The following is a 17,490-nucleotide window of genomic DNA, read 5'->3' on the forward strand; positions in this document are numbered from 1 at the left end:
ACATCTTATGACTACGTGATTAGGATTGTCAAAATAACTTTTTTGTTCGTGACACGAGCCGAACACGAACACATTTTTTAAGCTCAAAATATAAACGAGCCGAACAAAAGACTTGGCTGGGGGCGACCGTGCGCTTGGTCTGGGCTCACTCGTGTTCGGCTCGTTTACACCCCTAGTCAGCAATTGCTTCCCAAAATACTTTCAATCAATTATTTGTATATTACATCTTCACTCCTCCAAATGATTAATAAACCTCAATCATCAGACCCAAATTATCAAAATTATAAAATCTACATGAATCAAAAAATGAGACCTCAATCATTACAAAGCCATGAAAATCATCATTTTTTTCACCCAATCATTCACATACCTTATAATAACCGGATTATAGAATTTTCTTTCTAGTCACTGAGATGGTCTTTGATTCTTAAATGAGAACTCAAGAAATAATCACGGATTGTTTTCCTTTTAGAAGAGGATGGAAGATTAAGAACAGAAGAAGGGCTATCAAATGATGCTGCTGGATCTGGGGATTTCTGCAAATCTAGTCCTTCGAACGGAAACAGCCCAAGTTTTCTCTTCTTTAAAGATTCAGGAGTGCTGTACCCTTGTGCACTAGTAGTTAAGGGAGACGGTGAATTTGCCATTTTTTTGTTTAAAGCACACGAGGCATTTTCGAAGTCATCGGAATCTTCTAAGTTTAGCTTCCTGCACATCTTGCTTGGGGTTGCAGCAACTCTCTTTCGCATTGAAAGTGGAGATCTTGAACTGATACAACTATCTTTGTTGATATTCCAGACATGAACCTGACATTTGCCATTGTAAATGAAAGAATATAAATAAAAGAGAGAAATTCGCAAGACATTTCTAAGCAGGGTGCAAGATATAAATTTATACATTCTGGGAATAAAAAGTCTCATGTAGATTTTCAGGGGACTATATTAGTACTTTACTCTATCATCAAAATAATGTGGAATTTTAAGCAAACCAACCATGTAATCATCTGACGAAGTGGCTAACTTTCCAACCTCAGTTGAGCACCTAGTGAAGAAACAAATTTATTAATGAAATGCAAGACAATTAACATAATTTATGTAAATATTGAGGCCTACCAAGCTACTGCAGTTACTTCCTTTTCATGGCCTTTAAGTGAGAATGGAACGCTTTCAGGCTTGTTCACCTGGTGTAAGGATTTACAGCAATTTTTAATCTATAAAAATGACGAAAAGCAAGACAAAAGCAACATAATAAGATTCAAAATTACCCTCCATATGTATGCATTTCCATCACCCGACCCGCTAAGAATATGTGAACCATCAGGGCTTATGGCTGACTGCAACATGAGAAAAACAATGGCTGAAAGAGAAAAAAATAGGCTTTTGTGCAGGTTGGAGATTCAACAAAATTATGTCTAGATAAATTGAGAGTGAAGTTGGAATTATATTTTCTCGCATATAATGAATTGGCCATATTAGTAAGTGATTAGTGTCAAGTTTATTTTAGTAGATTAATAAGAATATGGCCATTGGGATACTGACTACTTGCCAATTGGGAGAAAGAAGGATAAAAAAGTAGGAAGGTTTTGCTGACATTTTGTATCCTTATAAAGAATCAAATGTTAAAATGTTAGTAAATATCCATGATTATTTTGTGTTAATCATTTGGTATTGAGATATTGGTTTTACTATCATTTCATATTCTTATAATAGTATGTATTTTAAATTAAGCATTGAGATACTGTTCACTAATGTTCTAAAGACATGCTATTGTCCGATTTGATTGACATTGCTGGTTGGGAGGTTGGAGGAATGTGAACCACTATTTCTATTCTAATTACTTGATTTAATTCTTTCTTTATTGTTTCCTCGGCCTTTTTGAGTGCAGGTTTTGGAATCTTTGGGTCCTGCTGCGGCTTCCTGGTCTCGAGATGTTGTTTATTGGCTTACAAATTTTATTACCTTCACTTCTGTTAGTATACATGTCCATAGAGGGTATACATCACTTCTTTGAGTATACGTTTTGGTTTGATACATATATATTTTGGTTACATTTCCCTTTGTTTCAACTTTTTCTCTTTTTTGGATGGAGTTGTATTGAGGAAAAAGGAACCCCTAGGACTTTATGTATTCTTTTTATTTTAGCGGAAATCTAGTTTTCCCACTGATTTCTTGTAACCGCCTTTTTGACATTAACGCGTAAGGAGTCATGAGTTGCTCTTTCTATAATATATATATATATATATTGCAAAAAAAGAGTGATTCATTCAGAAGAATGATCAACACATCCTATTGAAGAAAATGAATGAGTTCAAAAGTTTGAGCCATTAGAATTTTTAGATTAATTCTTGAATCTAACTTCTATTTAGCCCTTAAGAACACCATTTTATATTCAATCATTTTTTTGCCACATTGTACCTTTAGAGTTTAAATTTCATTTAAAAATTTGAACTTATTTAAAAAAGTCATTACTGTCATCAACAGTGTTCTAATTAATGGTTTATATAAGTTTAATTTGGACCTATATACAAATGCATATTTTTAACCATAAAAGAAGAAATGTTGGCATTAATCATTATATTACTGAAAGGAACAAAAAATCAAAATTATTTGTACTAAAAAAGTTATTGAAAAAATATTAAATAAATGGCTCATTTACTAAATTTCTCTCAAGGAATTATTACACATTATATAATTTTAAGTGATCCACAATGAATTGATGTGGCTTAGAGTAGGTGTGCTGCAAGAAAATGGTGTGATTTAGAGAAGAAAAAGAAATTTAATGGATATGGTAAAAAGCATGATCCACAATTCGAGCCTTCCCTTAGACTTATAAAGTAAAACCTTAACATAATTGTGTATATTTCAAATATGATTCCCTTTAAAATAATTCCTAAAATACATTTTAAATTATTACCCCAAAAAACAAATCGAAGGATTTTACTTATTTGGGGATGTCAAAATGAGGGAAAGATAATCCTTTTCATATGTGTACCGACTAAGACAATATTGCAATTTTATTCTCATATGTAATTAATGGTCCACATATTAAGTGATTAATATTATTTTTATTTTAATAACTTAATAAAAAAAAATGATGATGTTGTAAATGATAATTTGAACATGAAATTTTGAAAAAATAACTACCCAATCTTGATAGGAAAAAAGAGATGAAGAGATATTATATAATTTTTTTAGGATCTCTCGACTAAAAGTAAATTTCAAGAGAAAATTCCTTCCTTATGAATATCCATCAAAGAGGTCTCTAACATAAATTAAATATCTCCAAATAAGCAATGTTTTTACTTGACAATAATGGTTGGAGACTTGGAGGTATGTCAAAATTAGATTTAAGTTTCCCAAGGATAAGGTTATCATATATGTGAGGGTATTAAATGTTTGCTAAATGCCTAGTTTTTAGTTTTTACCTTGACATAGAATGATGTAATCTTGCTTCCATTGAAGATCTTTTGAGGACCCTTCGAAAGATGAAAAACATCATACAAGTAGATCCTGAATTAGTACATCAATGTGATTAAAATCAAGTTCAACACTTACATGGAAAATACAATACAATGCAAATGTTGAGGAAGATTAAAGTGACGCATGAAAGAGGGACAGATAATGGCACCTGTTGTCCATGCAAGAGGCAGAGAGAAGAACACCACATGAATCTTGAGAGAGTGAGGAAATCCCATGTCGTACTTTCTCCTTCAATTTGGTAACAATTGATATATTGATTGAAGTTTAAAAAAAATAATAAACTTAAGATGTGTGGCATGCGTGAAGTTCAATGAAAGTCTTACAAAAAGATATACAATTCTCACTTACCTTTTTGGAAAATGACTTTATGTTTGGGCAAGCCTGAGAAATAAATGATTTCAGGTTTCGACTATCCCAAAACTTTACAACACTGCACCAAAAATTGATCAAACAAAAACACGAAGAGGTCAAAATGAGTAGTTGGAAGGTGCCAAAAAGTTCACCTCAGTCTAAGAATGCTAAAAAATATAACTAAAATTTACCAAAATTTTATTACCTGTCCACTGCACCAGCACTAGCAATAGAGATATCATCTTTTAGATAAAGTACACATGTAACGCTCTTTGAATCAGCCTAAAAGAGCACAGATAGCTCTAATAACTAATATAACTACATGAAATATATGGTAGTTTACAAAGCAGAGAAGCATACCTGTACTCTCCTAGTTCTTCTTCCTTGAGAAGATGAATGGGCTTCCTTAACAATAGAAGTAGACCTGAAATACAAGAATTAGAATTCTTTTACATTAGGAAAGGTTCATAAAACAGTAAAAAATAAAGATGTGAATGAACGAAGAAAAAGTAAATAATCATACAATACACGTGCTACTCCATGGGAACCAAACTTGCACCTAAGATCCCAAATGGCAAAAGACCCATCCCTAGAACCGGAAACAAAAAGGTCTGCATGAAATGTAAACATAGAAAGTTCTAAAATTTAGCAAATTTGGTCATATAGGAAACCATGTGCACTATTTAATAGCCATGAACTCCCACCAGAATTTGATGAGTGTGACGAAATTGATTTTACACTGCCTGTATGCCCTGCCAACAACCCAATACATTTCCTCCTTTCAGCATTCCATATCTTTATCTGAGAAGAATAGAGGGACTTGGGACTTGGATTTAACTTCTAATAGATAAGGATAAATAATTGATTAAAGTTTGAACTTACAGTCTGGTCACCAGAAGCTGTAAGGAGGTGGGAGTCATCCTGCAATGTAGAAATATAACTATGAAAAGAAAGAGATATTACAAGAATAAACTTTCCAAATATAAAAATCAAATGGTTGTATTTTGCAAGATTAACCTAAGTTTAGGAACAGTTTTTAATCCTACAAAGCGTAATTCTTACTTGGCAAATCTACCTTATTTCTTCTAGGCCACCATTCCCTCATTAGGAACTCTATCATGAATTGGATAACCTCATCTACCATCATAAATTCAGAAAAATCAGTGTCTGGTCCATACCAAAGATGGATTTAAACAATTTTTATGTTATCTTTCAAGTTTTGATCTCCCATGATCATATGGCTTGGCTACTTTACCTAGTCTATTTTCCCAGCATAGAATATAAAGAAAAACAGGCAAACAAGCAAAGCCAAGTTTTTTTTTTTTCAGAGAGTGGGCATGGTAAATGATTGTTCATGACCCAACTTAAATTATTGGATGATTCAAGAAGCTCTAGGATCAAAATGAACCAATCAAATTGCAAGATCACATGTAAGCTGAAACCAAGTTCGAGTTCAGCATAGGATAAAACTCGTGACAAGAATCCGAACAAGAATCAAAGCATGAATCAAAACGAGTCTATGACACATTCCAGTAAAACATCAATATATAAATAGGTGCAAAAAATAAAAGTTCGAGAATGAATGTAAATTACACCATTAAATAAGAGTCAACCAAACATGAAGGAAAACTTCTTTGAAATAATCAGTAAACAAACACCACAAAAATGAATGAAGAAAGAAGATTGTTTAAATAAATGGAAATCAAATCTTTTTTGACTCGACGAGATCCTCATCAAATGGCGAGCCAAAACATGATCAAACTTTACAAATATTTCTACGTATTCTAGAATTAAATAACAAACTGATTTTCATTTATGAAAAATAATTTATTTGATATGCCAATCTTCTAGATTTTCATCATTTTTTTATTATTTTTTATGATTCCTAGTTGTTGAAAACCAGGGTTCACTATAACTTCTTTTCATCTTCAATTAATCATAAAACATGCATCTTAATTCTAACAAACCATAGTCACCCTACCTCCAACCCATTCCTATCTACCTTTTTTGACTTCAAATTGTGAGACGCCCCCATTCTCTATCTCTGATCTCTCAAAACCAAGAGAAACAAAGGCAAAAAGTCAAGTGATTCAAAGATAAAAGGTCAATCCAAAAGGAAAAAAAGCATCATCAAGCTATTGCTTAACCCTAACCTCAAGTTAAGAAGTCTACTTCTTGCATGTGTTATGTTATAAACCATAGTTTTCCATACACATGGTGGGTTGGCCAAAATTTACAAGTTTCAATGGAAAATTGTAATGATTAATTTCCATACCCTAGCAATAAGTAATCCCCATTGTTACTCCTTCACTAGGACATTTTTTTTTCATTTGGAATCAAATTTACGATACTCTTTTAACTTACAAGTCCAAAACTCCATATATTATTTTAGCCCAAGTACAGTCTTATATCTCATTCATACACACTACTCTCTATAATTGGATTTGGAACACCAAAAGATGGGCATATTTAGGATGATATTGCCTAATTTATATTGTAGGAGAAACATAAAAAATTAAATAAACAATTTTAACATAAAACCAAATTATCCATCAATTTTTGCTGAGATAGAGTTGAAGTTTTGCATTAAGTTTATTATTATAGACTAGCTTAGATCAAAATTTAAATTAAGTTTCAATTTTAATTCTTCATTTTGAACACTTATATAAAAAGTGAAGGAAAAAAGAAGTTGAGATTTGCTTAAGAGCTATAACTAGCTATCATAAGAAACATAAAAATGGGAGAGAACAAGAGAGATAAAAGAGCTTTTTTCCGGAGGATCTAGGTGGATATCTTATAAAATTATTTAAATCTATGTTTTTTATTCAACTTGTGTAATGTTTATCATTTAACTAGTGTAATTCTTGTATTTCTATAAGACAGCAGATTTGCATATTGTTTGTCTTTGAAACTTTGAGGCCTTAATCTTGGTTAATTTAGCTTTATTTAGGATTGGAAATAATGTATGCCTTATTTATTTATACTCGCATAATTTCTTGATGATAGATTGGTTCCTCTCTTATTTTTACTGATATAAACTATTGTTTAACTAAATCTTGTGATGTATTTGAGAACTATTAAAAGCAAGAGAAAAAAAAACCTTCATTCACTTCCACATATATTGAAAGATCAATTATTTTCTACTCAGTAATTTACTTCAAGGCCTATCAGTTCTCTAAAATCTTTAGGGTAATAAACTATATATCTACTCCTTTCTTAAAACGTGTATACAAAAAACAACAACTCATTTCTTTCTAAGCAAGCTGGAGGCTTTAACAGATCCTCCATGTCTTTCTCCGTGAACATAATGGCTAAGCAAATAATTGTTTAACTTATACGGAGTAAAGAGCTTTAACATTCCTTATACATTCTCCACTCACTCGCTTAATGCGCATCTAGTCTCACTACTTTAAGTTATCAAAGCTTTTAGACCTTTTAATCTTGCTTTCTATCATTTATTGTAAATATAATAAATTAATTTACTAAGAACCTCCACAAGTAACAAATTATTTTCCCATCAGAATTATTGTTGAGTAAACTAGTTCACAACATATAATATCTGATGAACAGCCATAAGATTTCTAATTCTTTTTTTATTAATGTTTTATTTTAAAGTTACTGTTTTTATTTTGGGTTGTTCAATACATGTTTTACAACTTGAAGTACATATTGAGCTCTTCTTATAATTCTTAATCTATATGCTATTAGTTTGTGCATATATCATGTTAATTCCAATAGGCATTTCCACAAACATGAATGTGACAATTTAATTCAAATACAAAAGTTTGCCTTTTTATCCAGCAATTCGTGAATCGCATTGAACAAATAACGCCCCCTTTCACTAGTTATAGCCATCTTGAATCAAAAAAATCAAAGCTTCTATTTATGTTATTGTCCTTTTCAAATCGGCACTAATATGTATTAGGTGTGTCTAAATAATTCAAATGAAGATGTTCAAAGAAGAAAAAGTGCCTATAATACCTTAATCCAACAAATATCGAATATGGCGTTTTCATGAGCAACCCATTCAGAAACCCTTGCTTCAGCTGCAATGATCAAAGACAAAAAAAAGGTCTCAAGAAAATTCAGAAACTAAAGCCTTCAAATAATTCCAGTGAGAGATAAATTGGATCCTTCGAACAAAATTATAAAGACAATACCAGTCTTATCCAAGCAAGCAGGCTGGCTGCGGAGCCGCTTCCTAGTATCGTAGCAACTGACAAACCCTTCTTCATCTGAAACCGCAAGAATGTGGGATTTTCCACTGTTCTGCATCAAAATAGTGAGCAAATATAAGGTTTTCAACCAGCGCATTTCTCGTTATTGATTAAGAGATCAAATTCGGTTAGGAAACCTTGCAAAAGGAAAGGGCGAGGGGAGGCGAGGGATTGTTTTCATGCTCAATAATAAATTCGCCGGCATCGAACAACAGATCGCCAAGATACGGCCTTTGACGCACTGGTGAGCACCGCAACAAGTGCAAACAACAATCAACTCCGAACAAGTTCTACAAAAGAATAAAGGGATGACATTTACCTTTAAATCCACTAAGCTCTCTGGTTCTGAGTTCACCGAAGAAAGATGAAGAACAGCTCGGCCTTTGCGCCATTGATATGAACTTGTGAGAGAGAAGTGAAAGAGACATAGGGAGAGGACCTTAATTGGCAGTCAATGGCGGGAAACTCCTTTTAGGCCGCCAGCCACGAAAGAATAAGGGGATGACATTTACCTTTAAATCCAGTAAGCTCTCTGGTTCTGAGTTCACCGAAGAATGATGAAGAACAGCTCGGCCTTTGCGCCATTGATATGAACTTGTGAGAGAGAAGTGAAAGAGACATAGGGAGAGGACCTTAATTGGCAGTCAATGGCGGGAAACTCCTTTTAGGCCGCCAGCTCCAAGCGGGAAAGAAGATTCGAATTTTTTGCGCATGCAATGCTGCACATGTAGGGGTGTAAACGGCCGAACACGAACCAGCCCAGACTTTGGCTCGTATATGGCTCATCTATATTTGGAGCTCAAAAAGTGTCTTCGTGTTCGGCTCGTTCACGAACAAAGAGACGTTTAGACAATCCTAATCACGTAGTCATATCATTTGAATCTAGTTTAATAATTTTTATTCTATTTTCTTAAGCAGCCGGGTGTAAACGGAGCCCGGACTTAGCTCGTACATGACTAGTCTATATTTGGAGCTCAAAAAGGCCCATTCATCAACAAAGAGACTTTTTGACAACCCTAATCACGTAGTCATATCATTTGAATTTGATTTAATAATTTTTATTCTATTTTCTTAATTAATGCTTTTAATTTATTATAAATCTTTGTAGCCTTATAGTCAATAAATTTTTTTAAAAATACTACTCATTAAAGATATATATATAATTGGTTGGTAATATTTCGAGCCAAAACGAGCCGAACACGAACGAACAAATATTTGTTCGTGTTGTTCGTGTTCGGCTAGTTAACTTAGCGAACGAGCCGAACACGAGCTTCTTAACCAGTCGAACACGAGTTGTTCGCGAACAACGAGCAGTTTCAACCCTATGCACAGGCAGCATAAGGTGCTGGGGCTATGCCACTTTTTATATTATATTATTCTGATAATTATGCGATATTATGTGATTATCTTTAATTTTCATTTTGTTTTTTAATTATGTGTAAGTATTCTTTATTAAAAGAGAGTGTTCACTATGTGCAAAATCTTAAGTGGAGATATCTTAACATTTTATTGCCATGTTAAATATAAGTGCAAGGGGCCTTATTTATCATTCAATATATATGATCCACACATTGTAGCATTCATGGGATTTTTTTATTTAGAGTCATTTTATACATTATACAATAACATATTTATGATATTAACTTATAAATTTGCTTGGTCATGATGTTTCATTTAATTTTTGTAAGCTATTAAATGTTGTTTATATCTGAGTTATACATGCAATGAAATTTAGGTAGTAATCAGGTTATTGGGTCAATTCAAGGCTTACATAATAAAAAGGATGGATAAGACTTTCCTCTTTTTTCTTTGGTTAGATATGACCTTATATATTAATGGTAGTATAAGGCTTGAGTGTTTTAAATATCAGCTAATGTGCTTATGGTGACAGCCTTAATAAATGTTTCCACTTAACCATATATCAACAATATGTTCAAATGCATCTTTATTGTTAGATTATCCATCCTAGTAAAAAAAAAAATTTCTTACATGCATAAGATGTGTTGATTTATTCATTTTGTCTATGAATATTAAATATATGATTTTAAGCTTGAATTTAATCATTACATTTGACTTAGTATTCAATTGTTAATTTTATTTCATATTTTAGTGCATAAGATTTTAATCAAGCACACACACTCTATTAAGTTCATAAATTCTATTATAATTTTCTTGCCATATATTTTCTTTATTCATTGGTTATAAATTAACTTATAAGCTTGCAAATGGTTCTCTTTTATTTGCATTAACTTTTGTGTCTTATGGAACTAGTTGAATTATTTCCTCACCATATTGTATATGCATGCATTCTTAATTTCGATTAAGGGTAACAAACTCCAACTATAAAGTCTTGTGAGAAAGTTGATTCGGTATGTGACTTAGATATTACAAATTTAATGTTTGTATTCTTGACATATTGGAGTTTTATGTATGTATAGTATATTATCATGAATAAATAACTATTCTTTCATAGTCAAAAGAATTTTACAAATGAGTTTATGATTTATTTATCTTATACTTATTACTTTCTAATAACTCTTGGTTGATATATAATTGTGTATATTGTTGACCTCATTTTGGTGAGGTTTCTTCTTTCCTCTCAAATTCAAAATATGGTCTTAGGAGTTTCCTATTGACTCTAGAGGATTAGTGATGGAACCCACCCCATTTTTAAAACTCAAACTATTTCTTGGCTCTTTTTTGTGATCTCACATGTGTGGTCTCAAACCTTTAAGGCTTAATTGAGAGGACTAGGACCAACATGTTGAGACTCAGAATGGGTTTCTATAAGAATCATGAAGCCATAGGGAAAACCCCTTTGACTTAGAAGCTTCACACGCATACACACCTTATATCACCACATATCACTTACTATACACCACATTCACTTCATCACACTCACTCCACTATACACCATAGTCATTTACACACCACACTCAATACATTTACATCCAAATTCACCAAATCCACCAAAATTCACCCTAATACACCAAATTCACCCTAATCAAAATCCAAGTCCATATTCAAATCCGCTTCAAGTCCACCCCAAATCCAAAATCCACCAAATTTAAATACCACATGCAAAACCCAAACCCATCAAACCCAAGTCCAAAATTCCATCATGACAAGTTCAAATTTTCACTAAGCCCATTATGAGCAAAAATCAACACCTCATTACCCATTTCCAAAGCCCACCAAACCAAGCATAAATTCCAAATTAATTCAAAACAAAAGCCCACACGACAAAATCAACCCCTGCATCAAATTTAATCAAACATATGGTGTAAATTTTCATGATTAAATTGGCTAAGCATGAAACCCATGAAAATATTTTAGGCTTGAAATTTACACCCCTCCTCTTTAATGCAAGCCATGTAGGCTATGCATGAGCCTTAGGCAAGCCATATGGCTTCATCCAAGTCATAGGGAAGCCACGCATAAGCCTCATGCAAGTCACCTTGACACTTATGGTTAAAGTAGGACCCCCTTTCAAAGAGCCTTTAAAAAGTATTTAACCACTCCCATTATTCACCTAAACCCATGATTAAGCCCTAATCCCCATGATTGGGACTTGTCAATCCAACCCATATCTTGGACATTAGACCTAGCCACCATAGGGGTTGAGCCAAGCCCCTTTACTACCATGGTTGACCCAAAGCCCAAGACCTTTCCCATTAAATCGAACCCTTGGACACAAGGCACATGCCCATTGACTCCACCATCCTCCATCACTGAGTTTCCTCAGTAGGATGGTGACCATCCAAGCTCCACCACCCCACCATGGCCAGCGATAAAATAAAACCCGAGAGCCACCCAAAGGGCGAAACCTAAAATTGAGCCCATCCAATGTGGCTCACCCCTATTAGATCATTGCCCCTGTCATCTCTCCACATAAGCAGCCCCTAACCAGCAATTGGAGTCCTGCCTCTCCTCCATTGCCGTGCTTATAAATTAGGTAACTCCAATACAAAAATTGGTGTGTGCACAAACCTTGTGAAGCCCTATTGGATTGCTCTCAAACCACTCCTACACTCATACGAAGCTCGTCCCCATCGTTTTTAGTCATTGTCTCTCACCTCAAAACCCTAATTTCTTCACTAAAAACCATGAATTTTACGGTCATAAACTCAACCTCACCAGAATGCCAAATTGATTGTTTCAAAAGCCTCACCGCACTCTAAAAACACTTTCTCATTCTAAATCCCCCTTTATTGTAGCCTCTAACGTAGTGTTAGACCAAAACTGATTCACCCTTTAGTCGAAGTCACACCTATGCTCAACCAAAGCTCAAAGCAAATCTTGGAGAAGGTTCATGGGACTAAAACAAAGCTTCTCAACTTATCTAATTGAGGCCTCACCTCTTGGACAAAGGTATAGACTCAAACTTTGATTTTTACCTTAGTTTGGGCTTTTGTGAAGAGAATCAACACTCCATGCTCACCTAGTCATATAGATGTGATCATCTCACTAAGATGAAGCTTTAAGAAGGAACCTCACATAATTTGGTTAAGAATCGAGCGAGATCTTGACTCTAATCATGGACAATTCTCAGGTTATAGTCCCTTGGGGATAATGATCGGATGTCACCCATTTTGGTGTATTCGAAATGGATGGCATGGATTGGTTCAGATGATAGATCGATGCGTCCAAAGAACACGGACCGCGGGGTGATGCGGCAGTCAGGTGGAAAGTGCAACTAACTGTGGAACGACGCGTGGGCCTTCGAAGAGGCCGAGGTTGAGATGGTTGTCTCGTGGTTAAGTAGATAATCATGTATTTTTTTAATTTAAATAATTACAAAAAATGAAACATAACTTGGTGTAGAAAAATAAAAAAAAATAAAATAAAAACACCTCTATGCTCAGTTAATAGAGGGGGATTTAATGATCCAAAAAATAAAAATAACAATTTTATATTTAACTTTTAAAATAAAATAAAAACACCTCTATGCTTAGTTAATAGAGGGGGATTTAATGAACCAAAAAATAAAAATAACAATTTTATATTTAACTTTTAATTAATGAAATACCTCAGTGCTTGTTTTAATGCTAAAAAATTAAATATTAATCACCATGACATGAAATTTTAGGGGTTTTTTCTCATATGATTAGGGAGGTCCTCTGTTTTTTTTTCAAGGACAGAGAACACCTCTAACCCTAAAAGCCCCAAAGTTCTATAATATTTAACTCTATTTTATTTTAATAATTATAAAAATTAAAATAAAATTCAAAAAATTAGAAGATAAAGTTTGGTAAGTCAAGTAAGGTTAGTGGCACTAAAGAAAAATAACAATAAATTTTAAATTTTAAAAATGTATTTTTTAAAATATTTTTATACTAAAAATAATAAAAAATTATACAAATTTATATATAATTCAAAATGTCACAAAGTTTTCTCTGATTAAGCACATCGACCTTAGAATGTCCCCATAAATTTTTTAAAGATAAAAACTGTGTTTTGAATATCTAAAAGTATTTTTCTTACGACTCTACAATTATTGACTTACAGAAAATAAAATAAACTTTAGAAAAATATAAAACCTTCTCTGAAATATTAATTAGCCTATGGGTGAATGACTAGCCAAGTTTACTGACAACTGAAGTTGTCTAGGCATAATTAGCAAGTTAGTTGCCATGGGGGACTTATTTGTAAATATCATATTTACATCTCAACCCTCAATTAATTAGTAATGGGCAATACCAGAGAGTAAATGGGTGAAATTTGTGGTTAAATGTTTACTGAGGCGTTTGAAACATTAAGGGTTAAATTTGATAGCCAACGAGTTATCTAAAGTATGGGAAGAGTAAAATTGTAAATTTGGAAATTTTTGAGGATTGAAGGAATACCAATGCTTAAATGATTAGGTGGTGGGAGATTATGATTTGAGGACAATTAATTCTCTGGATTGAGTTTCTTACCACAAGTTGGAAAGTCTCGTGCAATTATTCGAGCAACGGTCAAAATTGTTTAAATTACAAAGTTGCCCCTAAAGTCTAAGAGACCCATAATGAATCATCTACTACTCAAAGTATCATGGTTTAAAATGAATACTTAAGTAAAAAATGAACAACTAAATACTCTAAAATTTTCTATGTTTTAACTTGATTTAAGGGTATGTATGCAAAGATCCTTTAAACTACAAGAAATGCCCTAAATGCCATTTTCACTACTTAAGGCTAAGAATAGGAACCATGAGGGTTAAAATTGTTAGTCAACCTAATAGGAGCTCTTAAAAAGCATTAATTAATCAGTGAAAAGTGAGTTAATTATCAAGGCGCATATTTACAAATGTGCCCCTTTTAGTAACACTTAGGATAGCTCTTTCCATAAGAATCCCTAATAGGGTAAGGTCCTCATCCGTAGGCTAATTAAAAATTAGTAAGAAAATGTATGTACATTCAAAACTTTCCTCAAGTTATTAATATTTAAAACTCGAATGATAAACTCAATAATTCACAGAGAGCTTAAGTGAACTTGAAATGACATAGAACATTCTTGGATTGTTTAGGACTATGTTCTAAATGCCCCAACAAGGTTTTAGTCATTTTGGAGGTCATTTAGATTTGTTCTGAATTTTGAAGAAAACTCATTATTTTAAAAGATAAAAAAATACATAACGAAAACCAAAACTAAATAAAACACTAAATCCCATGAAATTGACCCATCAAGTCATAACCTACAGTAATACCAAATGCTTAGGGGTATGAGTCTTGAATATTGTGCTCAAACCCTTTTGCAGTTAGGAACATTTAAAATGTGACTACATATAAATCATCAAGCTAGTTTGTAACTTGGAGGTGTTGATGGTACGTTCAATGTTGTGAAAGGCTTTTGATGCTAAAAATGAGATAACATGATTGTATTGTATCTCCCAAACCTGATGACTTCGTGAGGGTGTGAGTTGGTGATACTACCTTCCAATATTCGATAAAAAGCTGCTCTTACTTTTTTGGGCTATTGGTGGCTCTGGTAAAATGACGTGACTGACGCTTGAAGTGCCTAATTACCCTTTTGGCAAGTTCACTTGTTAGCCACATTATGGGGCTATGAGCTGCTCTTCTCTGATTGTTTTGTAGTTAGTGTTTTACCCGATGCTGGGCCTCATATACGCAGACTGTTGTTGGTTGTCTGTGCATGCCCCTCGAGAGTTGCTAGGGCCACTAATCCTAAGCTTAACCTCCCCCCTTTACCAAAATTCTTACACACAACACCGATCTTTAATATAGGTGCCACCTGACTTTCCTATATACACATTCACTCATATTTTTTGTGTTTGTTTGGTTTTTTATAAAATTTGCATGCTTTATCTGTAATTTTAACTCTTTAGAAGTGGTGTAAGAGGCGACAGGTACGCACTACTGCGTTCTCTTTCACTATACTTTCCTTATTGTATTTTGTTATATGTATTCTATTTATGCATAAGTTAGTATACCTGTAAAAGATCCTTAGGGTAGAGGACAGTAGGCCATCTATTTAGGAGGAATCCTGCAACAAAACTCTGCGATCCAACAATAGCAGATAATCACCGGTTCAAATACATTTCTTAAAACCCAAAACCATCATGAGTCATATGGGAAGCGATATGAGGATGCAAGCGGACGGAGGACAACTTCAAATGACGGTCAAGACAAAACATGAACCAAAGGGCGACCCTCAATTAAAATTTTTGTAAACTTAAGCAACATAAACCTTTAGGACTCTACGGTTATTCATCTAGCGTGACGTAAAACCTCACACTAAATTTTTGACTTTCACATGAATGTATGTTGTGCGATATAAGCCATAACTTTTTTCAGGATTCCAAGGTTCTTCGTTCGGTATGACGTAAATTCTCCTATCTTCCTAGGTTGTTTGCATGATTGTATGTCGTGCAAATGTAAGTCCTAAACTTTAAATAAATTACAGGAGTGAAACATCAAATAAACATCATTTTAAAAAATATTAAACCAAATAATATGATAGTTTGGGAAGTCACCGAGGTTCTCCTCATAATTTGTGACATCTCCTACCTTTCACTCATTCGGTTTCCAAAATAATTGTTCCTATTTGAGCCCTTCCTACATGATTTTTCTACGACCAATCATGAAAACATAACTTGAATTCTTAAAGATAAAATCCCTTATCTTAATCAAGAGTTTTCTTAAGCGACTTTGGTTGCTTAAGATACAATTAACTATGGGGGCATGCCCCAGTATGGAATTAGAAACTCAAATAATATAAACTCTATCTAATTTTTATATTAAATAAGGGAATTGTCGGCCACAAAATTTTCAAACCAAATAGGAGTCATAAATTTCTTAGTTTGAATGATTGAGCCTACAAACAAGTGTTATGCTTGTCTCTTTAATTGTTGTAATACTTGTTGTACTGTGTTTAATTATTTAAACTATTAAATACATGAAATCATCTAGTCTTATTTTTCAAATCAAAATATTATTTTCAAAATCAAAATTCATTCGTAGTTATCCATCTAGTCTTATTTAGGGTGATCCAGGTACTGTGTTTAATTATTTAAACTATTAAATATATGAAATTCATCTAGTCTTATTTTTCAAATCAAGATATTATTTTCAAAATCAAAATTCATACGTAGTTATCCATCTAGTCTTATTTAGGGTGATCCAAATATTTCAATTGATTTGTATTCTTTTTGTGTGAGTTGTAATGGTATTTTTGATTTAAATGACCGTTTTATTTTTCAATAAAGTAGGGCGTCGCTCTCAAATTTCTCCCAAAAAGGAGAGTAAAATATGATCCACATTTAAAAAAAAAGAATAAAGAAAAGAAAAAAAAAGTGTTTATGAGTGAAAAAAATATTACATCAGGAATCCATACGTAGTCATGCGTCCGTACTTCAATGAAATTGTCATGTATAAGCGGCGGACCAACTGAATAAAAACTGAAAAACTCTATATTTTAATGCATGACCCTGTCCGACTCATCGTTATTTAAGTGAGATTGTGGCGGTTTATGTGTTTTTGCAAGTTGGGTTGTGTTATTGAGGTGTTATTGTGAAATTATTTGATTGGTATTGTGGCGGCTCAGTGGTAGTACTCAAGTGATGTTATTTCATTGTTATTGTGACGTTATTAATGTGTTATTGCAATATTAGTGTGACGTTATGAAAAAATACCACATAATTCCACAATAACAACTCAATGACGTCAGAATAATATCATAATAACACCGTAATAACACATAAATATTAGAACATATGTTGTGTTATAGTGTTATTGCGGTATTATTTTGGTGTTATTATGAACACCATAATGACACCATAATAACACCACAATAATACTATAATAACACCATAATAATACTGAAATAACACCAGTCGAATATCACCACAGAATTGCCGCAATACCACACAAATAACCCTCAAATAACACTTCAATAAACATTTGAAAATTTGCTTTCATCAGTTAATATTAATAGATTTTTTT

The 17,490-nt window shown here is 33.1% G+C and overlaps 2 protein-coding genes across 5 annotated transcripts in view; one reads left to right on the forward strand and one right to left on the reverse strand.

Annotated features, from left to right (window-relative positions):
* LOC110020343 (AT-hook motif nuclear-localized protein 1-like) overlaps positions 1-17,490 on the forward strand; it is a 52,489-nt gene that overhangs the window by 9,606 nt on the left and 25,393 nt on the right. The window lies entirely within an intron of this gene.
* Positions 254-8,714, reverse strand: LOC110020342 (denticleless protein homolog B). Of its 4 annotated transcripts, none has more exons than XM_020718410.1 (16): positions 8,560-8,714; positions 8,185-8,288; positions 7,991-8,094; positions 7,812-7,876; positions 4,713-4,751; positions 4,535-4,631; positions 4,354-4,441; positions 4,191-4,254; positions 4,036-4,112; positions 3,828-3,909; positions 3,628-3,707; positions 3,425-3,509; positions 1,265-1,333; positions 1,113-1,180; positions 993-1,041; positions 254-806 (listed from the first exon to the last, which is right to left on the reverse strand). In XM_020718410.1, the coding sequence occupies exons 2-16, from the start codon at positions 8,250-8,252 to the stop codon at positions 402-404; spliced, it is 1,440 nt and encodes a 479-aa protein (XP_020574069.1). In that variant the 5' UTR covers positions 8,253-8,288; positions 8,560-8,714; the 3' UTR covers positions 254-401. The 4 variants fall into 4 exon arrangements, with proteins under 4 accessions (XP_020574069.1, XP_020574067.1, XP_020574068.1 ...); XM_020718408.1 differs by having other exon boundaries at positions 7,991-8,099; XM_020718409.1 differs by lacking the exon at positions 8,560-8,714 and adding an exon at positions 8,367-8,512.

Source organism: Phalaenopsis equestris, unplaced genomic scaffold, assembly GCF_001263595.1.
Source record: "Phalaenopsis equestris unplaced genomic scaffold, ASM126359v1 Scaffold000094, whole genome shotgun sequence".
Classification (NCBI taxonomy): domain Eukaryota; kingdom Viridiplantae; phylum Streptophyta; class Magnoliopsida; order Asparagales; family Orchidaceae; genus Phalaenopsis; species Phalaenopsis equestris.